The 25,146-nt window shown below is 41.7% G+C and overlaps 1 protein-coding gene across 1 annotated transcript in view; it reads right to left on the reverse strand.

The window, feature by feature from the left end:
* Positions 1-25,146, reverse strand: part of AJAP1 (adherens junctions associated protein 1) — a 623,891-nt gene that overhangs the window by 369,384 nt on the left and 229,361 nt on the right. Inside the window, exon 2 of the mRNA XM_086920075.1 lies at positions 14,953-15,740. Coding sequence (XP_086776201.1) covers positions 14,953-15,740 — 788 coding nt within the window. The remainder of the gene's footprint in view (positions 1-14,952; positions 15,741-25,146) is intronic.

Here is a 25,146-nt window from a genome sequence, read left to right on the forward strand (position 1 = left end):
AGAGTGGCCCAGTCATTTTCCCACCCAGGAATTCCCGCCTGCCCTCTTGAACCATCGGGCTCCTCGTAACAACGCTCAATGGCAGATACATACTTAGCACTGAGAAGTGAACTGAATATGTGGGTGAATAGCTTGCATTCCCTTTCAACCTGGACTAGCTCAAATGTCCACGGACTCGATAATTCTCGCTTCGGTGCCTGACCTAATCATGGGTTCACACTCTGCAACTCTGGGCATTAAGCTTGCTTAATCTCCACAACGGCCCCCCGCGGCGGGATGCCTGGCTTTCACCTTGGGGATGCCCTGTAGGGGCTATCTCACAGGGAAAAACCAGGACGGGTTCCCAAGGCAGGCGCGGAGATACCCCTTCGGGGGTCGATTCTGGCGCTATATAAGAAACATAATAATAATAATAATAATAGAGGATGTCTTGCGAATGTTGAAATATATTAGAGACAAAGTGGGTCTGCTAAATCTCGCCAGTCTCGTCCAATGACTCCAAGCCTGGCTCTGGAATAAACTGCTCTTCATCTCCACTATGATTCAGCCTTATTTTACGCATGGGCAAAGCTTTGTGAATCAGACCCTACGTAGATGGAGGGCCCTGTATTGTTCTGATTGCCGAATACCCTTTCGAGAACCATTGTTTTCTAGGTCTGTGGTTTCAGAATTATACGTTACAATGAAGTCACACGGACAATCCCTCTGAGTTTAACAAACACTGAGGCATTCGCGCCACCAAGCTCGAGCTGGCTTTTCCAGCCTTACTCTTGTCAGCACTCAGCAAAATCTATGTCCGCTCCGAGTGGTTAAACAGCGCTGGCCATATGGATTCGACATCTGAGCACTGTGAGCAGTTGCGGCCAGCAAGACGGGCGGGTGGGAGGGGAGGGGGGACGGGAGTGTTGCGCGGGGGAAAATGGTGACGGCAATAAAAAAGAACACTTACCTTCCTCCGCTCCTTCTCTACAGTCCGGATCAGCTCACACGCCACCTCAGTGTGTTCCCTCAGTTTAAAATGCACCAGGCTGCGCAGTGGAGTTTCAGCCAATTCAGGTGCTGCATTAGCAGCGCCAGGATTGGCGAGAGCAGGGTTACTCCCCGCCCATTTTGAGACCCGGGGGCTGCTACATGAAGCACCCTTGGGTCACTCGCCAGACAATCGCTCGAAGGGGAAAGGTAGCAGTGGAGTAGTATGCGCATGTTTGGGCTGGTCCTAAAAATTACCAGCCCAAAAATGGACATGCGCCCTACTATTGTTGCTGCAGCCGTGCTGTTAGTGACAATCTGTCACTCAAGCTGCTGTAGCCCCACCCCTTCAGCACCTTCCGATTTCGTCGGGCCTGGGCGTGTCCAGGCTGGTAGCGTTTCATACAGTGAGCGAGACTGGTCAGACTGCGACTCTGCAAGACTTTTGCTGGCATGAATTACATTTAAGGTGTGATGGTGCTGTCCATGTGGCTTAGTGGGGCAATGCCCCAACGACCCCAATGGACGCACCGCCACTGCAATACACAGAAGGTAGTAGGTCTAAACATGATTAATTTGTTCGGATAGATTACCTGTGAACAGCGAGGAGTGTTGACTCTCATGTTTGTATGTGAAAGTGTTTCTAATGAGCATCATGTTCTTAACATATGATAATGAAGACATCTCCAATGTGCAGTCATTCATTTATGAGAGTAAAACGTATAGAGTATTAGGGGCTCTATATGAGTCCTACATTCAAAAGATAGTGTGATCTTTTATAGGTAACTGTTGATTATAAGTAATCAAAGATAAATTCCTTGCATATAGTTAGCTTGAAAAGATAAGTGTCAAAGTCAAAACACATGTTTATTAGACCTTGGTCCTTTAAACAATCTTCTCAAATATACAGTACATAATAAAACCTGACATGATAAGCAATAAAACTCAGAGTAAAATGCATTTAAACAATCCATCCCATCCATACAATTCTATCATCTAAAATCATCTTAAGAGAGTCAAAACTCAATATGGTTGAATTAAGTGGCTCAAATTAACTGTAAGAGAGTATCCACTGGCAATAGAAATTCCCCTATGGCACACGTTACATCTAGAAATCTCATTTCAACAATAAGTACATTTCTTGCCTCCTATCATTTATATCATGTTTGATAATAATGGGTTTGAAAGAGGACTTCCGTTGAACTAAAAACCATAAACAATCCACATGGCTATGAATTAGATCCCCTTTCGAGTTGAGGCCACAATTACATATTTTTCCTTCATGTAGTAAGGCACCATATATTTTGGACAACAAAACTTGATTTATCCCACATCTAAATCTCGGAATATATCTGAGCACCTTAATGTGTGGAAGTCTCTCCAAAAAGGGAAATAACTCATCTCCCAACCATGAGTTTATCAAGCATGAGACAGAATTCTTCTTCCTGAAATATATGAAATCCTCCTCCCATGAGACGTGTTTTATTGTACTACTTAGCACATCCTTTCACATGGCTACCGGGTTAATAGTATCCTCCACCTCACTTCATGGGCCCAGGCTAGCTTGCTTTGCATTATCTCTCTTTTATACAGCAGGGAAATGTTTAGGACAACAGAGATATCTATTCGTAGCCAATATATTATAATCTCTGCATGTGCTATATGCGTCCATGCTGTGAGGCCTGTTTCTATTCTGACTGCTTGTGTCATAGATTACAATGGAAAGAAAAGTAGCCATTTCAGGCACCTACCTTCTTCAAAGACTCACCTCTTTTTGCCCCTAAGCTGATCACCTCAGCACCATAGGGGCCTTATCATCGCCTGATATGCCACAAGCACTGGGTGCAGGGAGGACCTCCATAACGGTTATTAAAGTTCTTCATTCCCCTACAGATGAAAGGGCTTTGGCTTGTGTCAATGTGAGGTGATCTTTCTATCCTAAATCATGAGAGAACCATACCTCTGGGTATTTGTATTTTTTAACCCTTTCGATCCTGACTGTGTTTATTGACCAACACAGACGGTGCCTTTGTTTCCCTATAGGGAGGACTTTGGTCTTTTCGATATTTATTTTTAATTTCTTCATCTTTCAGTAGTCTGTGAATATATCTAATTTTCTCCGGAGCCCTATTCCTGTCAGACCAAATATTACTAAGTCATGTGCAAATATAAAACAGCTAATATGCTGACAATTTATTTTGGGGCTAATAGTATTTGATTGACTAAGGATTCTGGGTAGGTCAGCCAGAAACAGGGACAATAGCAATGGTGCCAATACGCACCCTTGTCTCAGGCCATTGTTTATGTTCATTCTTGTGGTGAGGGATCCATCACTATCTAGTTCTACTTGGGCCCAATTACCTTTATGAAGGTCCTGCAAAATTAAAAGAAAATTGTTTGGGATCCCATATGTCAAAAATGTTTGCCATAGCACGGTCTGATCAACAGAATCGAATGTGGAGCTGAAGTCTACAAAGCTGCAATGCAGGACTCCACCCTGCTCCATAGACTTCTTGGCAATGGTCCAAAGACTAAAGCAGTGTTCAATTGTTGAGTGGTCCCCTTAAAACTACTGCGTTTCTGAGTAATAATTGAATTTTCTTCTATTTATTTAATTTTATTTGCAGTGTTTTATATAGTGCTTGCTTACAAAATTATGTCAGTTACAGTTAGTATAACATAGATAAACAAAACAGGGTTACACAGTAACATGAGTTACTAGAGCATAGCTTAACATATACACACATCCTATGGGGTATAGAAGGAAGAGGGGAGGAGTAAAATGGGGTTGGAATGAAGATCAGGTCAGGAATGATCGGAAAGGGGGAAGTACTTCAGGAGAACCAAAAAGACAAAGTTAAAGTCAAACAAGCCGATTGATTCGTCGCACAGCGGGGGAGGAAGGAGACACGGAGGAGAGACGAAGTAAAGTCTGCCCAATGTCCAGCTGGGTAGGTGACGGTCAAGGGGGTAAACCACAGCCCATCTCCTCTATAGCTCCACAGGACATCGACCAAAAATGCTTGGTCTGCTGCCCTACTATCTGTGGTTCAGTCCATTTCTTTACCATTCCCAACGGATTTTTTGAGAATACCTTTCCACTTACATCCAACAGGTTTGTTTGACGTTAGTTTCCAGGAAGAGCATACTCGCCCTTTTTATATATTGATTTGATCATCAGATATCCGCAAATATTTCTTTTGCATGTCTTTCCTGAAAGAGGGTATGAAGCAAGCTGATCCACCATGCAGTGTTTGACTTTATTACTACTGCCGGTAGATTATTGGGGCCGGCAGCCCATGTAAGTTTTAATGTTTCAATAATTATTTTAATTTCTGGCTCTGTGAATCCATCCTTTATCTCCTTCCCTATAAGAAACTATTATTATATTGTAGGCCTCCTCTAAAAAGTTTACTCATGCATCTTTACTGACGGAGCCGATGATTTGTCCCGGGTACGTTCCTATTCCACCGTGTACCAACTTCCAACATTTTCTATAGTTTTGGGTTTCTATAGTGTCAATCATTGCTTCCCAACATTTTGCATTTGCTTCCCTCTTCTTCCTATGAACCAGTCTTTTAAATTCTTTCTTTAAACTAAGCAGATGGAGCCCCTCAACTTTATTTCTTGAGTATCTAGTGTATCTTTCAAATCAAACTTTTTAAGATTCAACATTCTTTATCAAACCAATTGTTTCTGACCTGCTTCATGAATCTAAGTTTCTTTTGTGTGGTATTACCTTTTGAAACTTCAATTTTTTGACAAGCGAAAAGTTTTTTTATCACTTAATCGTACCAGAATAAAACATCCGATGGGGCCATCCCATGTATTAATCCATCAAACTTATTTTGAAGGGTCGCCAACAATCGTAGATGCTTCTATGAGGATCTTGTTCCAGATGCTTTGAGCAGCTGACCTTTAAAGGGAGATCTCTCATCTGCCTTGGTGCCATATCGAATTTAAGAATTGAACTTAACGGTTAATGGTCACTACCCTCCATCTGGGGAACCTCACATTTTCTGATTAATTAAAAATTCAAAATAATTATACATTTCTTCCCATAATTTTGTTTGCCAATTTTATACCGTAAGCTAGCATCCAATTACGCCGGGTCTTAACTTCAATCTGGGCAGGTTCACTGCACAGCCATTCCTAAGGAGAAGGGGGACCCCCGATTGTTTAACAGGCAGGTGTGTGGGGAAAATATATCATAACAAGTCAGAAAGGATACCTGCTAATGAACATTCAATTATATGCCTAACTGAGAGGTCATTCAATAGACAAGGCAAGGCCGCCCAGGACAGACCAAAGACATCTCACTACCAATATGTAAACATTTTATTAAGTCATATAGATCATTTTTGGTACATAAATATCAACACAAAACAACGGTACCAGAGGGTCTCAGGTAAACGTGCCCACAAACACAAGAAAACCAAGCAAGAACTCACCTCTACACCCAGGTTATGTCACAGAGAGCTCTCCGTGGGTGAGGAAAAATACCCATCAGTCACCATTCGGATCCGCCCTTCATCATTTGGGATTTTATCCGTACCACCCGTCAGAGAATATTGAAACTCTCCTAGGAGGTCAACCCGGTGGTAGGGGGTATCCTCACTAGAGTTGAGAGATGACAGTGTGATATACCACTAGATGTAAGTGAGTGGTAAAAAAGATGGGACTGGGGTGTGCAGTGCTAAAGAAAGTGTAAAGAAAAGAAACCAGAATAAGTGGGTTTAAAATTGGTTAAGAATAAGCACCAAACAAGGATTTAATTCAATTGTGCTTACCATACCAATGTTAAAAACAGTGCGCCCGCTGACTGTCTAATTATGTGGACAGCCTCGGGACAAGAGATGGTCGACTAGTTTCAGCATATAGAAGACTGGTTTTGTCAATGCTTTCTTCAGGACCAAAAAAATCTGAAATATAAAAGCTACTACACCACGTGAACAAAGTCTCGCCCTAGAAACACAAAACAAGTGCAAGCAGTCACCTGTATGTTCTGGGTATCCTTACTGTCTGTGCAAGGCCTTTTTCCCTGAGCCACTGCCAGGTGAGGTGAGGCCATCTGACCTTACATGTTAAGGTAAGATTTCACAAACATTTGGTATACTAAACGTTTGATCCAAATGTACCTAACTTGTGGTTGCATCCACATGGTGCATGTTCTAGTAATCAGTTTAATCCAAATCATATTTGATGGTTGGACCTCTCAGCCCATATATCATTTTAAAACCTTCTCCTCACCTTCTTCCCACAGTGCCTTGCACAGACAGTAAGGATACCCAGAACATACAGGTGACTGCTTGCACTTGTTTTGTGTTTCTAGGGTGAGACTTTGTTCACGTGGTGTAGTAGCTTTTATATTTCAGATTTTTTTGGTCCTGAAGAAAGCATTGACAAAACCAGTCTTCTATATGCTGAAACTAGTCGACCATCTCTTGTCCCGAGGCTGTCCACATAATTAGACAGTCAGCGGGCGCACTGTTTTTAACATTGGTATGGTAAGCACAATTGAATTAAATCCTTGTTTGGTGCTTATTCTTAACCAATTTTAAACCCACTTATTCTGGTTTCTTTTCTTTACACTTTCTTTAGCACTGCACACCCCAGTCCCATCTTTTTTACCACTCACTTACATCTAGTGGTATATCACACTGTCATCTCTCAACTCTAGTGAGGATACCCCCTACCACCGGGTTGACCTCCTAGGAGAGTTTCAATATTCTCTGACGGGTGGTACGGATAAAATCCCAAATGATGAAGGGCGGATCCGAATGGTGACTGATGGGTATTTTTCCTCACCCACGGAGAGCTCTCTGTGACATAACCTGGGTGTAGAGGTGAGTTCTTGCTTGGTTTTCTTGTGTTTGTGGGCACGTTTACCTGAGACCCTCTGGTACCGTTGTTGTGTATTGGTTTCCTTGGGGATAGTACCCAGAGCCTGGTCTTTAAATTTCCCCTAGGTCCCCCTCCACCGTCTTGTGTTTGACATAAATATCAACCACATACTGGATTATTAAAATCAAAATGCCAAAGAAAAGGTCAATACTGTCCCACACATAAATAATCAACTGTCATACTATCATACATACCGAGATTGCAGACAAACCAAATCACATACACACTACATATCAAAAGTACATAACAACCTCAGACTGATCACAAAATGACAAATGGAGACAGATTATTGGGGAGGTGGAAGGGAGATCAGTCGCAGTATCCCCAGTGAGAAAACGCCTAGGTTTTCCCAATCCCCTGCAACCCCATCTCATTCCAGGCAATCATACCTATTCTGAGTGAGGGAGATTCCCTTATAGCTGTACCCTTCCTCTTGAGGTAATAGAACTTGAAGCCTCCCTTTACTAATGTCCTTTATGTGCCTATATCTAACAGGCTCCTCTTGCTGGGCCCATTTAACTTGGTTTGCCTCAAGACGTCTATGGCATTTTAGAAAACTCTGGCTTTGATTTTCTAGCTATTCAGTGGAAGTATCCTTATATATTTTCCCACCATTAAGGTTTACCTCTCTTTGTGCATTAAAAAGGGTATCTCTGACTAAGCCAGAATACAGCAGGATTTTTTTGACTTTAAGGAGCCGAGATCTATTTGTGTTGTGTTGTGTTAAGGGGTTTTACTTCTTTCGTGTTTTCCCTCATCTATTTCCTAAATCTGGCTCCAGATAGACCCATATAGAGTTTGCCTCTTTCCTACTGACTTCCTCACAGGTGGGATGGGAGATGGCAACCCTCTCCCAGGCTTTACTAGTACTTTGTCCTCAAACAGGGGCAAATTTACTTAGAGGCATATATACAGGTCTTCCCTTTTTGAGATCCTCCCTTCATTTACTCTTGTTGTTGGATCCTCCTATGGCCCGCCTTGCTCTTTTGACTCCTTTTGCACCTCCTGTGTCCTACCACCCATGCCCACTTGCTGATCTCATTGGGGAGGGCACCTTACCTGTTGCTTACATGCCTTGTTTTGAAAATTGGCAGACTGCGAGGTCAACGTATTATTTTTAACTGAGGCAGTACCCATATCGCCTCCTGTGCTTGTCTTAGGACTTTGGTGTGTCGGTTGAGGGTGTTTTTTAATATGTAGGCTTTTATTCTTGTCTCTAACTATCCTTTCCTGGGCTCCTTTTTTAAATCTTTTTTTCAGCCTTAGGCTGCCCAAACCAAGGGAGTATCCATAATGGCTGCCTTTTTTCTTTATTATCATTGGGAATTTAGATATGTACACTGAAGGCATCTCTTCCGAAGGCAACCCTTCCAAGGTTGAGGGCACTGCCATGAGAAATGTGCTTTCCCCTACCCAACACACATCCCCTCACATTGACTTATTGACTCATGCCTACCCTCAACAGGTCTTACTAACTTTGGCATACAACAATTTATCTGTTTCAGTTCAGAGGCTTTATCCTATCAGTGTTCACGATCACTTCTTCGAGGATACCCTGCAACGTTTTTTGCATTAGGACCATGACATTCAACATCAAGGATGAGGGGCATGCACTAACAGTAAAGTCAGGAGGTAATAAAGGAGAAGGTTCTACATTCACCAGATTTATGGGCCTTAGCAGAGACCCCCCTGTTTCATAGTCTTGGCTGGGGCACGTAATATTTAGGACCTTATTGATATCCCACTGATGGCAGTTTCCTCCAAATCCAGCATTTCCTGGCTCCACTGCGGACTAGAAATTTCTTCGAAGGGAGTTATTTACCCCACCCTCTCAGGAGTAAACAGGATGCTTAAGATAGTCGTGGTTCCAGCTGGGTTACCCCATGATCAAACAAGTAGCATGACTCAGGTAGCTCTATTCTGTTGATTTCTAATGGGAGGGAGAGAGGGGGTTGTGGAGCAAAGCATACATTTTCCTTTCTGTTTTTTAGCGGCACCGCAAAAAATGCTTCTCAAATGACTCCTTAATTGATGTCAATAGGGTGATGTCTTTGCACACCTGGCTCCATCTACCTTAAGTGTGGGCCATAGAAAGGATAATGCTACTACCTCTTTTAACCCCTTGCCTGCGTGGCTGATTCCCCTGCTGTGCTGGGGGTGGCGCCCACAGCGCCCCTGTGCTCGTGACGAGCTCAGCTCGCAATGAGCCACGGTGGTCGTGTGCTCATGACGAGCTGAGCTCGTCACGGCCACACCGGTTTCTGTAGAATGCTCGCACAGCAGGGGATGGAGCCCGGGTGTGAGCATTCTAACGGTCATGACAAACTTAGCTACCCATGAGCATGTTAGGGGTTAATAAAAGAAGTGAGAAAAAAACACTTTGATGCTTCCTTGACCGCCACCACCACCCCAAAACAACACTAATGCATTCTTATACTACTGAACTTGCTCAGTATCTGGGCAAATGACAGCTCTTCTCTTCTACTGTTGGCTCCTTGCACTGTTTGCACTGCTACTTCTTCAGTCCACCAGTTTTTAGTGATGAGCTTGGGTCAAATAAGGAATGTGCTCTAACTTTGTTACAGGCAAGGGCAGGAGCAGGTAGGAAGGACTGGGTGCCGGTCTCTGGGCGTACCAGTAGTTCCCTAGAGGCAACAGCTGCACTGCTGTGCACTACCTCAGCTCCCTGAGGCAAGCTGACGCCTTTAGAGCCACTGTCCTCCTAGGTGCCCCCGGCTTCAGCAATCATGAGAGATGACTGTCGCCTGTTGCCAGCATTGCCCGTACTGGGCCTCCAAGGGTTCTCCAGAAGCCTCCGGAGTATCTGATGGCTCCTGTGCCAATTCCAGGACTCAGAGGATCACTCCTTCCAGCCACTCTGCACCATGGCACAATAGTAGCATCCTGATGTCCTGAGGTTTCCAGGGCATTTCTTGCCAGGCACAAGCTCGATCAGGTGCCTGGTTACCAACAACTCACAAATTCCTAAAATTAAAAACATAAGTGGTGAAGTGTTCCTACTTGCCAGAGATCATTTCAACAAGATATCCCCTATTCTGCCAGAAACTCTGCTTTCAGCAATTCAAAAAGCCAAAAAGCTAAATGAGGTCAAGGTACTGCTAGTGAAGCCATGACCCTCTGTGGGACATGCCCCTTGAGTATGCAGATAAATAGGAGGCAGCTGCCTGCCTCGAAGGATTTATATTGATGAGGGGTAATTGACATATCTGGTTGTTTGGCCATTTAGTTATGGGATCACCCTGCAAGTGAAAGAAGTGTACATGAGTCTAAGGACACAGTCCTGAAAAAGTTACAAATTTTCTTGAAAGTAGCAAAGCTATAACAACTTCCGGAAAAACTTGTGACATTTTGAGAAAAACGCACTGGAGCATCAGGGGGCATCTGTAAGCGTCTCATGGAACAGGTTCAAAATTGGAAGGCTTTGCTTGGTATTTTACTTGCATTTTCGGTGGAAATTTGAAGCTATTGCCAGAATGACTAACCAACTATTCAGAAATGCGGAGTTCTCATGGCTCACAGGTTAAAGTTTGTCCCTTCTGAAAATGTTCTTCATAAATGTTTGTAAGTTCAAAAGAAAAATAATTCTGCAGGCCCAACATCTAACTCGCATTCAACAACATTGCATCATCGGTCAACCGTGCAGTGAGCTTCTGTCTCTGTCAGCCCGATAACTGTGACTGCTATTTGTTCACCTTTTTTGCATCTCCCACTGGTTACCATTAATTATCGTTCTACAATGCCTTGCCATACTACAGTATTGAATGTCTTTAAAACTGTTGATCTCTGCCTCCAATTGTCGAAACCAGTGATTACTGAGAGAAAACATTTTATGAGTTATACCTATGGGTAGGAATGTTTGACCACAGAGACTGCTGGATCAGAGATCACATCAAGACAGCAGCCTCTTCTTCCTGCATCCCTCTGGCTGAAGTGCATGAAAAGAAGAATGGAAATTGTGCTGCGTGCAAATTGAGGCAGGGTGAGTGAGCATGGGGGTGGGGGTGGGGGTCAAAGGTGTGGCTAAAAAAAACAAATTATTCTGTAACCATTTTCAGTTTTTTACCTTCAGGTACCTACACGTAAAATGAAGCACAACTTAAATGAAAATAAAATGCAAGTTAAGTTTCAGTGGAAAGTGTACTATGGTAAGTTATAAACCCTCTCTTAGTTAATGCACTGCAGAGGCCTGTGTATGTAACCGGGGAGCCACAGAACTGAATTCTAGTTGGTGCAGTGTAGAATATTGATTTGTGTATGTTTAGTGCTATGAGGTCCCAGTCTGTGAAAAAAGGCACTGGGAATATTTAAGTCATTATTTCAAACCTGCATTACACACAGTAGAAGATAGGATGCTATTAAATGCGCAAAAAGGTTGAAGATAAAAAAAGTCTTCCAAATAATAGACTTAAGTAATACCCAAAGAGTATGCATTGCAGTATTGTTTTATATCTGTCCTACATACAGATCAGCTGGTAACTCCTGTGCAAAACCACTCAAAAAGAATACATTTGTGATATTAGGAAGCCTTAAGTGATTCCATCAATTAAAGCCAATGTCAGCTTCCAAGCACCCTTTACAACTGCAGATTAACCTGTTGCGCACATTTACATTTCTTTCAGTCAAGCATGCACCCTGGCAAGAAGGCTTGTTTAGCTATCTGACCCTCGTCTGTTTCACAGCAGAGCACAGGAATCGTCCTTGCCTTACACTTCAGCTGAAGTATTTCACTGGTCAGAATTGTGGGCCTCATGCATCAAACTAAGCACTGGTTGCAAACGGGCAGATTCACAGAATCTGCCCCTTTGAGACCAGTATTATTGCATCATCCTAAATGCAAAAATCGCAATTTAAGGAATTGCAAATTTGTGATTACTTAAATTGCGATTGCATTTAAGGAATTGCAAATTGTGATGCCTCAAATGCAATGCATGATGATATTTAAAATAATTATTTCGCTATTAGGGGACGCTAATTACCTCCAAATGAAACTTGATGATAATTAGCGAAAACTTTGAAAAATGCACTAAAGTGCATTTTTAAAAGTTCAAGGTTACACACACACATGAAATTCCACAAGTTGACCCTGCACACCAAAAACAGTTAGTGAACACAATATTAATGCTCAGTATGCATTTGTTCATAAGAGAAAAGAAATTCAAATGTTCTCCCAAGAAAGTCCAAAGTCAATTTTCTTCTTTATTCTTTCCTTTTATTCAAATTTTGTAGATAAAAACAATAGCAATAGGCTATTGTTTTTATCTACAAAATTTGAATAAAAGGAAAGAATAAAGAAGAAAATTGACTTTGGACTTTCTTGGGAGAACATTTGAATTTCTTTTCTCTTATGAACAAATGCATACTGAGCATTAATATTGTGTTCACTAACTGTTTTTGGTGTGCTGGGTCAACTTGTGGAATTTGATGTATAAAACAAATAGAATTTTGTTTTATGTTTTTGGGATCTAGGGGACTGTATCCCAGACCACTTGCACCCACACTATATAAACACTAGGAACTGGGTTACCGATGCGGCCATAGTAGCCTCAATCCCCGTTTTTCAGTTTGAATCTTACACACACACATGCCCTTAGGGCATGTGTGTGCGCATCATGGGTTCACTTAGCAACTTCAGGGGTGCTACAGGGTGTCATCTTGGCACCCTATCACCCTTGAAATTGCATGTGCCATGGGTACTCGCAAATTGCACATGCAATTTTGATTCGTTCCTATGGGCCTCTAGGCCCATATGACTGAATGGGGAGCAATTCCTTAATTGCGATGAACAATTTGCGAGTCGCAAATAAGGAATTTGAAGGAATCGCTAATTTATTTGCGATTCTTACATGCATAGCCAATAGCGAAAATGTAATTGCAATTCCTTAAAAATCGCAATTAAGGGTTTGCTATTGGCTATTTTGATGCATGTGGGGGTTAGAGTCTAGAGACGGTTGCCTTTGCACAAAAAGTAGGGGGATCTGTTTTTCTTAAATTAAAAAAAACAAGGGCGCCTCAGATCCTACCTAGTTACCGCTGCTGCATCCTAGCATTCCAATTCCAGTTTAATTGCAGAATTGCAAAATGTTTAGCGCTATCATTCGGCCGTCAAAAATGTATATCTGCTATAGTAATTATCAGATACGGTGACAATAAAATACAATTTCCCAATACGTCAAACATCCATTGTTTTCAGGTGAACCTGATATTTCACTGTCTCGTAACGATTTCAACAACTAGTCTTTGCAGGTGGGGATCAACAGAAATCATCAGAATGTAAACTAAAATATGTTCTGAAAATAAAATAAACTGTGTTATTTCATTGGAAGCTAGAAATCATTTTAAAATGTGTCATTAATGAATAACTCAATGTCCATATTAGAAGCTCAGATTTCCATCTTTAAACGTTTTCATAAAGCAAATGTACTGTGAACTCATATGTTAATATTTTCACAGCAATTTTATTCCTCTAATAACAATCCTCATCTACAAAACTGTAAATGGGGTAAACGTTCCCTCATCCATGGCACTGCTGACAAGTAACTCCAGCAGATGGCGGATGTTCTAAATTATTTTATGATGGTGATTAGATATTTTATTTTAGGCAAGGTAAAGGGAGAACTAAGAGGGAACTGTTAGCAAAAGTGCAACAGAAAATGTTCCATCAGAATTATGATTGATTTTTAGATTGCTTTACTTGCAAGCCCATTTTCAGTTCTGTTTTGTGCAATATATTTGGTGTAAATGCTCTTTGGAAACATGTGCATGCCAACAATAAATAATGCACGTCAACAAAACTTTAAGGCCAGCTCAAAAACTGTAAACAAAAACAGGCTATGTTGAACCTAAGATATACGTTTTCCTAAACCTGACCTCTACTGCTGACGTGAGTAATACGTTTCCATCCCTACAGGGTCAGCTCAGCCTTACATCCTTCTGCCGGCACTAAAATGTGTATCTATAAATAGGGTAGTCCTAACAATTTTTAGATACAGCACTTACAAATAGCAGAAGTGTGCTATGAAGTACGAGTTATCTTCGAGTGCCCCAAAGTCAAGAAGTTTTGGTCAAGGGTGAACAATTTTATCAATGACATTTCCAACAAAGACATAACGATCAGCTTTGTGAGCCTTGCCACGGAGCAAGCCGCAGTTCTATTATGTTTACTATACTGTACTGTATATATAACCTCTGATATGCACATTTTATATTTTAATAAAAACATTTGAAATGAAAAAAACGATTTTTTATATTTCTGAATTAAAGAGATTTCAAAGACATACTGTCAACCATGCTAAGTTAATGTCCGTGGTTTACCCAAGACACCAATAAATGGTTCCCCTGAGTGATATAGATAGGCCTCTACCATCAGAGATGAAAAAAAGACTGCAGGCTCTGATAAACACAACATAACTTAACAGAGGTGTTTCACAAAACGGACATACTAATTTCACCATAACGGTTTCCAAAAGTGGCATGCTTTACAAATATGAAACAACCGTTGAAAAAAAAGACGTTTCATAACATCTAATATCGTACGGCCATCATCTCTGTTCTAGCCAATGTCACTTGTAGATGAATTATTCACATTTCAAAAAGGTAACATTAGAAATTGAGGTTTATGAGTTCATGTTGCATGACATTTTCCCAATTGACAAAATACAGAAAAGAACCTGGCATAAATCCTGCCAAATTTCCTTTTCAAAGCAACTTTAGATACACGCGTTAATTTGCAGTAAGTGATTGGATCTGCTGTGAATTCTTTGTGATTGCTTATGTTTTCAGTGCTTTAGAGTTTGCATCTAATGAAGGTCTTTATTTCTATTTTAATTTCTTGCATCAACACAGGATATGTAGATGGTAGACCATCAAGAGCAACTGCTTCCAATTTCATAGATCAAATTAAAGTGATGTTATTTGTGTATAGTAAAAGTGGTGGGAAAGACAGTGCTGTTCACCATAAAATGAAGACTGATAAAGAGATGACAGACACAGTACCTATGGACATGACAACATGTTGGCTAATGTGGGGCGTGTTTCTAAAGTAAACATTTACAGACATACCAGATGTTTCACCAAGTGTTCTGGGTGGCTTCACAACTTTGCCGTTGCCATTTGCACTCGTATATGGCTCCGTTGTGCTGATCTTTCCCAGCTTGTTCTTGTGTGGGTTACTCCCTGTTGGCGGCGGCAGTGTAGAACCCTTAGCCAGCATGGTTGTGGAAGCGGTGGTAGTAGTTGTTAGGAATGTGGTTGTTATCCTGGAGTGTAACGTAGAGGTTTTGGTGGTATCATAGTTTCCAGGTAAAGTAGTGGACTCAATGGAGTCTTCCTCTCCTGTTGGCCCCCATATTATGACTTCAGATAATGTGGTGGGTGGATTTCCCCTGTCTGAGAAGGACCTCTGGTAGCTGACATCCTCCCAGCTGCTCCTCTGGAGCTGCCTTTTCACCCTCATCAAGTGACTCAGTCGAAATGTACTTTTAGGTCCAGTGGATATGGAAGGTTTTGATTTCGCTGACACGGGGTGCCATGGAAGCACCTTTTTGTGACGAAGACCACCGAGCAGGTCCTGGTGTTTGTGCCACCTATTTAAATGGTACCTCTCTGTTTGCCCATGACGACCCTCTTTGGAATGAGTCACTGTGCTCCAAGGTGGGCTGCCGACCCCCATCGTCTGTCTACTTTTAAAGCTCCACAAAGGACTGTGATAAAATCTGTGTTTCTGAGAAGGCCTTTGCAAATGTTTCAACCCCCGAGGATCGTAGACAAAGTCACAGGAAACAATATCCATGGCGAGCTGGAACATGGCTATCAGTACCCAAGCATGGCGTCCAATGGGGTGGCCTGAGCTGCGGACAAAAGAAAAAAAAATATTACAAAACTATATTTTCTTCAATAACATATTGACTGGATTGATGCTTTTGATTTGGAACAAATTGCAGTAATTCCTCTCTCAAAACAGATCACAGGCATACCAAGGATTTTAAAATATGCATTTTACGGTTTCACATTATGCAGTTCCTATGCTTCTTAACATCACATGCTATCAGCAGCAACCAGGACACGCTTCCCTTTACAAAAACATTTAACCACACACGGAAAGTGTCAGAATCTGGGAGGTCTAGACATCCATACTGCGCTGCAGAAGACATATCAAGATAATGTCATCCTGTAGTCAGGTGATAATGTAATAGCTGCTTTCCAAGAGAGGAACAGAAGTGCCTCTGGCTAAGCTATTTATCAGAGTCAAGAGCATTGAAACTGTGTTAGTCGTCTAGTTGGGCATGATAACGAATAATTGCCAATATAAGAGAAAACCATTCTGCATTTTGACATTTGACGTTCCCATACTGGAGAAAATAAAACTTGACACTTTAAAATTGGTTTCAACATTTCTGCAGTTGAACTCAATACCCGCATCTGTACATCTAGTATCAATTATAAACTGATTTCACGCCAGAGTTTAAGAATAGCAAAATGGTGCCAGTTCCCAGTCATTAAAAGTGCCATTTGTGCGACAGATTGTGGACGAAAGAAAATCTTTTCATTGTCGTACATTTTCATTGTGGAAAACCAGTTAATTACTAAGTTCATATTTCTGTTATGAAACTTTAGAATGGTGTTGTATATTTAAGTCTCTGCCTACTCCTTCATGCAAAGTTCATGGCCTTTTCCAATCTCGTCCAGTACAATCTAATGCATTCATTATTTTTAATAATGAGGGGGAACTTGTACTCTCCTATAATCTGTCATCGTCTATTTCCTTATTACCAGCGAACCCAGCTGTAATAAAGACATTGTATCACTACTTCCTTGTAATAATGTATTCCAAAGCGAGCAATAATTTCACATTGGCACCTACTGTAATGTCTGCCCCTGCTAGGTGTGTGGGCGACCAATCTGCAGCTTCACCACTGGGAGAAGGGAACCCTGACAAAGATACAAAATTTAGAAGTAGCCGGGGTATTTTCCCAGGGCAAAATTAAGTGATAGATATCAAAGACACCCTCACGTCCAGCGGTCTCTATATTGCTTCTAAATGCATAGAATTACAGATCCCAGTAGCTTATAATAAAATTGTATCTTATGCACCAGCCTGCCATGCACTTTCACCAAAAGTGTGCCTCAAGGTCACTTGGACAAACCAATGTAAGCTCAGAGGCAACAAATGTTTTCATCAGCAACTCTGCACCTCTGGACCAATCAGGCCAAACAAATTCTTCACTCCCAATCTCTGGTGCAGGTCAGATCGAGTATTTACTCCTGATTAGTGTAACTAACATACATCTATAATCTTACTGGTGTGTGTTATTAAGTGTACTTTAAGGGGTCGATTCGGATCGCGGTCGGACTTGCGTCCGTCCGCGACCCCAGAGCAGGAGGGAACCTCCGCATCGCATGCGGAGTTCCCTCCTGTGCAATTAGGATGTGACCGCCACCCTGGCGGTCACATTCTCTATTTTTAACATTGCCGCGGGTGCAGCTTCAAGCTGCACCCGCGGCAATGTTGAAAATGCACGCATTGCATTTGCATGCAGAAAGAGGCAGGCACCGCGCGGTGCCTGCCGCTTTCTGCATGCAAATGCAGGGGGGTACCATAGGTACCCCCCATGTGCACCCCCCACCCCCCTTCACCTAGGGGGCCCGCAACAGGCCCCCGCAGTGAAGTTCCGTATGCTTGTCCGCGGCGGAAAACCTGCAGCGGAAAAGCATACTTTACTGGCCATCCTAATATGGTGGACGGTGTCTGGAAGACACCGTCACCATATTAGAGCTTTTCCGCCGCGGTTGTAATCCGACCGCGGCGGAAAAGCTGCGGACAGAAACCAGGACCCACCAGCCATCCTGATCTGGCGGTGGGTCTTTGGTCAGTCCGCTGCGGATTTTCCGCATCCTCGGGGCCGGTGGTGGCTTCCGCCGGCCCCGAGGATGCGGAAAATCCGCAATCATAATGACCCCCTTAGTTTTTTTCTCTCTGTTTGTTGTGTATTGATTGAACACGCCCTTGGACCTGGTATTTGTATTTGCCACTGGACAGATAAGCCTGGTCCCAGTTGGGCACTATGTAACTTCTATGCTTCCATTGGTAACCATTGCTTAATGTATTTCTCCCTCTCTTTTTTTGTCATACTTCCATCAGCCTGTGCCTAGAAACACTTCTGTTCTCTACTGTGCTTATAATAAGAAAAATAAATATAAAAATAATCACACAGATGCACATGTCAAAGTTGAATCCAAAATCCCCAAAATGACATCCTAAAACACCAGCATAGGTTGAACTCCCGTGCGACAGCACAAGGACTGCAATATGCTCCTCAGTAGGCTGAAATATGTTACATTTAAGACATACAAGGAGCTTAGGGAATTTGCAAGAAATTGCAGTAAATGCGTCAGAAGTTCAGACAGTGAACTTCAGCAACCTTAGCGTGTTTAGAACCATTCATAATTAACAAGCTCTCTATCAGCGTGAATGTTTCAGACGGTTCCTCAGCCCTTCTGTAGGGTTTGACACCCGTAAACCCTGAAGAAGGGCTCAGGATGAGCCTTAAACACAACTTTTACAGAAGTGCCTGTTAACTCCAACTCTTCGATACTGCAACATTGCAATGGATGCTGTAGCTGCTGTTTCATTTCCGCTATGCTTGTGGTCTTGGCACAATGCAGCCCCACCAGTCTGATCAATACAAAATAAGGCCCACACAATGAAGGCAGCGAAAGAGACAGATTGCACCGAAATCCAGCATAAAAAGCATATGTGCCTTACTGCATGCTTGTGTTTGCTTACATTATCCATTAAACCAGATCTGTTGGCATTACAAATGTTTCTCAAAACTGGTTTGGAAAGGGGAATTGCTCAAAGGAACCCCTCACAAGAATTCCTCACAGGATCCCATCCAGAACCCCCCTACCTTGAAGCTCCTTTGGAGAAGAAACCAGTAACGTTCTTATTTCTAAAATTCACAAAATTAGAGATTCAATCATCAATTCATCATCATTAATTCATCAAATGTATCAATGTATCTGTTTGTAATAATAAAGTCACCAAATTGGATCAATGGTCTGATCCTACCTATAATTTTGAATTTCTCACTCTCATTAACCATTGTAGTTCAGGATCTTCATTAAGCCATAATCCCCTAAAAATTATCTGTAAATGTGGTGATTTTGGTTCTATCACTGTGATGAATATATAAAAATGCATCTTTCCGTATGGGAACTGTGCCTGACTCTTATGGAAAGAATTGTTTTTATCATTGTTGAAAAAACACAATCTTCATCAAATGCCCATGTTTAATTATCAGCCCATCTCTCTTCCTCCTGCTCTAGACAAAATCATGAAATTCTGGGTTTCAAACCAACTGTCCCAATTCTTAGAGTCCAACAACATCCTTGATGACTCGCTAGTTGGAATCTGTCTTAATGGAAGTACAGGCCTGGCTTTAATGGTGGTAGGGGACAATTTACAGTTGGCAGTAGATGATAACACGTCTTCAGTCTTATGTTGTATTAGACCTACCCGCTGCTTCATCATCTTAGACCATGTCATTCTTTTTGAACAGCCTCAAAAATACTGAAATTAGTTGCAATGTTCTGATATGGTTCTCTTCCTACCTTAAAGAGACAGATATCTCCAAGATATCTTTGGTCAGCAAATCAGCTAATCAGATGCAGTGTGTCTCCGGGTTCTTCCCTGCCACCATATTTGTTTAATGTTTATATGTCCCCAATGCTGATTTGGCCTGATCATTGGACTTATATCTCTGCGCATATGGAAATTTTTAATCTGAGTGCCTTGGCTTTTAAAACTTATGCCAATGCAAAATTGTTTATCTTTGGTTCATACCTGGATGAGTCAACTTCGGCTTAAATTAAACATTTATATGATAGAGATTCTGATAGTAGGCCCCTGTTCACCTACACATCTTTACTTTCTTCGACTAATTATGTGTGGCACCTGTCCTTCTTAACTAAATCTGTTAAGAGCTTGGGAGTGAAGATGGACTCAACCATAGAAGTGGCTTCGGTCATGTCGACTTGCATTATCTATTCAAACCAAATTCACCCCATCTTTCCCTGTTTAACACAGAAGGGCATAGTTAAAGCCATTTCTTTGATTATAAAAGCAAGTTTAGATTGCTGCAATATTACCTCAATATATAAACATCCTTGATCAACCAGCTCTAGTCGATTTCAAATAAGGCAATCAGATTGGTAGCAGGTGCTGCTACATTCTCCATTGCCACCACAATTTTGAATTGGATTTAGCGTGAGAAACCTTGTGCGGCTGCAATGGAACACCCATGCACCACCCTTGGTACGCCCCATGGTGCAAAGTAATGCTCCAAATTACTTTAACGTTATTTCCAGCATTAAACAAGTTTAGCGCTGGAAAGTGAATTAGGAAAAAAAGATTTTGCGCCGTTTTGAGTCACTTTTGTGCCGCAAACACGGTGCAAACTCTTCGGAAATCTCCACCTGAGAGTTTTATTTACCTTTATCTTTCTGCTGGTTTGATCTACTGAAATAAAACTCAAAGCATCAGAAAACTCCGACTAACTTTTAAATGCAGATCCTGTGCAAAGCATCTATTTGCGCGCGAAGCACAGTTTATCAAACCCGTCCTAATCAGAAAAAGAGGTGAAAATTATAGTTGTCGTTGATGTACAGGTGTTATATGACTGAATTAGGCAGCAGTCAAAAGCAACACTGGTGTGGATTTTACATTTTTCAGTGAAAGTGTCCCAACACATCATAGCAGAGGTGTGTTGGTGAAGGTCAAAACTAAGGTGGTACGGTCAAAAAGGGAGCCAGTAATCACACCTACATATGATGCCGTGGTGTGTTATGCACTTACTACAAAAGCACGTCCTATTACAACCTAATGCTGAAAACGTCTTTATGTCATGAACTGCATTTCAGTAATTTAATGAATGTTGACCTAAGCTAAAAGTGAAAACAATATCATAAGCCTCAATTGGAATCCTGCCTCATTAGAACTAGAATAGATCAGGTCGAGGCTTCCCAAACCCTTCCTCGTGAGTACAAGAATGTTTCTTCTAACTTGAATTAAATACACTTTTCAACTAAAACTATGTAAGTAAACGAGGTGTTGAGGCTTCAATTAAAATGAAAGTGTCATCCACCCCCCTTAGCACAGAACAATGCACAATGTTAATAATACCCCTAGCAGTTCTTCAACTTCATTAGTCTGCCGTTTTATTGCTGTTGAACTCGTAAACAACTGGACTGAAACAATAACTCTAGGCTATATGTTCTCTGGTGACTATTAACACCCCAGCAGATCTGCTAGGGTGAGACCGGAAACGAGTACTCAAAGTAAACCTGGTTTATTGATGTGTATTAGCGCACTGGTAAAATGTGTTTTGTTAAACTTACTTCTAGTGTTGAGGTGGACACTTTTACTCTATGAAATTGCAATGTACATTAAATACACACACTGAGCTATGTTCAAAATGTGAATTAATATAGAAATGATCAGAAAGATTAGTGAAAATATAATTCATGCTTTAGTGAAGGAAAGGAAGGATTGACAGTAGGCCTGATATTAATTAATTAAAGTTCGTTTTCTGCACTGGTATTACCTATTCTTTACAAAAATCACCAGATAAACCAACTTTCTGGTGTTCTACATGACATTTCAGTCACGCTCACGGTATTCACCGATGGGAACAACAACGATGTAGCTTCATTGCAACTGGCAACTTTGAGGCACCCCTACACATAAGTCACAAATTGTTCACTTATGTGTCTGCACATTTTATCCTTTATTTCAGGAAATTCCTCAAAGAAAACAGCGGCAGATATTATATTTGTCCTTTCAACGTATAAAATATTACAATTGTCACATATTAATTGCATGATAATTTGGCACTCACGTCTTTGGGGGAAGTGATCTCTTCGCAACCCACCCTGACGAAAGCCCAGGACCTAATTAGTTCAGCATTAGGGCTGAAACATGTTGGTGTTTAGTTAGGGTCATAGGACCTTTGCATCCTCCCACCCTACCATAGTCTTTGTATTCCTTCCCTCACACTCCACTAATAAAGGATACTATAGGAGTGGGGGAGGAATTTTATCTTAATGTTATGCCCCATACCAAAATATCTTCATAAGTGCTCCATGAAATGTGGTCGATCCAACCCTGACCTTTAGGAGCCCGGGTGAGCCCAATAATGAAGCATGTCACTATTAGAGTGAGTGAGGGGTATAATAACAAAAGGTTATTCCTCCCTTCTCATTTCTCAACTAAGGGTCATCACTGAACGATCCAGTGTAGCCAGGTGTAGATTCTTTCGGGTGCTTTGTGAGTTTCAGAACCCCCCTCCTTATCATTAGTAGTTGGTTGTTTTAGCACCTTCCCCACTCCCACTGAAGTAGTGTGGCTCACTGGTTAGAGGCGGCAGACCCGAGAGCAGAGGACGGCCCGGTACCAGGGTTCGATTCCCGGCGCGGCAGGTTTCTGGACCAGGGTCAGCAGACTCGATAATTCTCTCGCCTCGGTGCCCACTCTGATCGGCGATCACTCTGGGCATTAGCTTGCCTCATCTTCACTAACGGCCCCACCAGACCGCCGGGGATGCCTGGTCTCACCCTGGAGATACCCATTAAGGGACCATCTCTCAGGGAAGCCAGGAAGGGTTTCGCAGCGGTCGAAGCGCCTTGGGACCCTACGGGTAAGTAGTGCGCTATATAAATGCCAATACATTTACATTTACATTTAACACGTACGGACCTTGATAGGTTCCAGGAGGGATATCTTTTGACGTCGTACAAAACAATTAATCCTTTGCAACTCATGAGACAGTCCCTCTCTCTTGTCACCTTCTCCCCTCCTCTTCCCACCTTCCAATTACATTCCAACAAGTATTTTATTCATTCATGCATTCATTCCCCACTCCCCCCCAGACCCCCTACCCGCACTTGAATCCCCCTCTTTCTGTCTCCCGGACACCAGTTTTGGGGATCAACCATCTCAGAATGGTTTCAGAACCATTCTAATATGGCTTCACGCATCTGAACATGCACAGGTAACAGGTACTATAACTGTTTTTGGACTGGGTTTTGTTTTATTGTTCAAAAACGCCTTGGAAGATGGCTGCATGGCTCCCACGTATGTAAACAAATGGACAGGAGCTTTCTTATAAAGTGTTTTCTTAAAAATAAGTCCAATTCACCCTACCAAAGCCAATAGATCTGCACCTAGTGTCAATGACAAGAATGACCAGCTTTGCCACTGCTTGCTCTCATTCATTCAGTTTCAGCACAATCAGCTTTAGTGCGAGAGGATTGAAATGGACTTGTTAATGTGGTTGCAATTTCCATCTCTTTAAGGGAGCCATCTGAAACTGAAAATTTCCCCCGTCCGTTTCAGATAACTGGGATTCTTATTGGTTATCGAGGTGAAGCAAAATACCTGATTCTCAAAAACAAAGGTAATTGCACCACGATTTCTATTTCCGTTCAGTGTAAAGGGCAGGGATGTCCAGCGTAGGTCCGAGAAGGCAGGATGCATTGCAAATTTTCAGTATGATTTCATACTTTACATTAAAACACAATCAGAATGGAACTCATTTTATATAGTAGATAATTTTCATTAAAATCTTTTGGGCACCTCGTCATAATTCTGCCCATCACTAAGGGACATTAATAAGAATGACTTTATGTAATAGTGTGTGTTGTGCAGGCCCCAAGAGTACACTAGTGTTGGCTGAAGGGGTGTTTTAACAGAAGATAAAAAGAGCTAAATAAATGTTATCTGGAAGTATGTACTTTTAAATCCCACTTCAGAAGAGCTTATATTATTGAGAAAGTTTATTTAGCACTAAATAATTCATGGACTTAGCAACTTACATTGCTGATTCTGTGAGAGGGGAAAGTATTCTTAGCTTCAATTAATACCGGAAAGTCTTAAAAGCTTAACTTTGACTTTGTCAGCTGAACATTTGGATTTTAACCATAACCGTTCTAGGCTTTCGACATGGAAATGCAATGTTTTCAAGCCAGCAGAGAGCAGTTTATGTTTCCTTTTCGAACGGTCTTGGAGTTCTGCCAAAGGAAGAGAGCTTCGATGGGAGGCAGTGCATTGTGAAATTTAACAGCTGAAACAAAACTGATTGAAGGGAATCGTTGGCTAAAAGCTCTGAGTTTAACAGTGTGGTGCAAGTAGAGCCTCTTTATTGAATAGGAATAGAAAATAGTAGGTAGGTAGAGCCGCGCATTAAAGTTTTGAGGTGCCGATATTGACTGGCAATGTTTTCTAACAGGAGACGGGTTCAAATTACTAACGTGTGGACATCACGTTAGTTCAAGAAAGGGCTATTATTATTGGCTGCAAGCATCCAATAAGAACGGTCCTAACCGGACTACCTACTTTAACCGGTTAGAAGGGGTTATGTGATAGGACCATTTCGGGTAGCTACTGGCTGCCAATCAGAACTCATCCAAAGAGCCAGCATCTCCATGGACGAGTTTTAACGCCCATGGACGGACCAGTACACAAAAGACAAGTTTTCTTTCTGCTTGTGATTTCTAGTTTGCAGACAGATGAGATTTGAAATGCTCTATCTCCCATTTTCACATTGAAAGTGATTTAAACAATAGTCATATTTTGCATTATGCGTTTTTCAGAGATTAATTCTACTCATTCTCCTACCTCCTATATCTGTAACCTCACCTTTGAATGTTCTGTCCATGAGACATATTTGGTGTGCCTCTTTTCCTTGGTATACACCCCTGTATTTCAAATTAGAGTTATTGCACTTATTGGGCTCTCATTGTACTGTTCAGCTTAGTCTACGTTGGAATGGTGCATAGACTTTTCCGCTCTAGTGAAGTTACATTTAACCCTCTCTTCCATAGCCGCATCCTCTGAACCCCATGATTTGATCACACACCTTGAGTTAAAGATATTCTGATTTTCATGGTTAGTCAAGTACTAGTTTAGGAGAATTGGCAGAAAATGAATGCAACGAAAGCCATTGTTGTCACTCAGAGTAAGCTCATTAGGGATAACTGTAAGAATACGTTCTTCCTTGCAAAAAGTGCAGCACTAGGTAGCATTTTGCAATTTCATATTACATGTAAACTATTTCAGATCAACAACTTCTCCTGTGGTAGTTATAAAGCTCAATGAATTGGTGCTAATACCGTTTTCTATTTTTATACCTACAGGTAATTATGTTCCAACTGATTTTTGCTTTGCTAAGTAACCTGGTCTTGGCTTTAGCTCCAGGT

This window comes from Lissotriton vulgaris, chromosome 5 (assembly GCF_964263255.1).
Source record: "Lissotriton vulgaris chromosome 5, aLisVul1.2, whole genome shotgun sequence".
NCBI lineage: Eukaryota > Metazoa > Chordata > Amphibia > Caudata > Salamandridae > Lissotriton > Lissotriton vulgaris.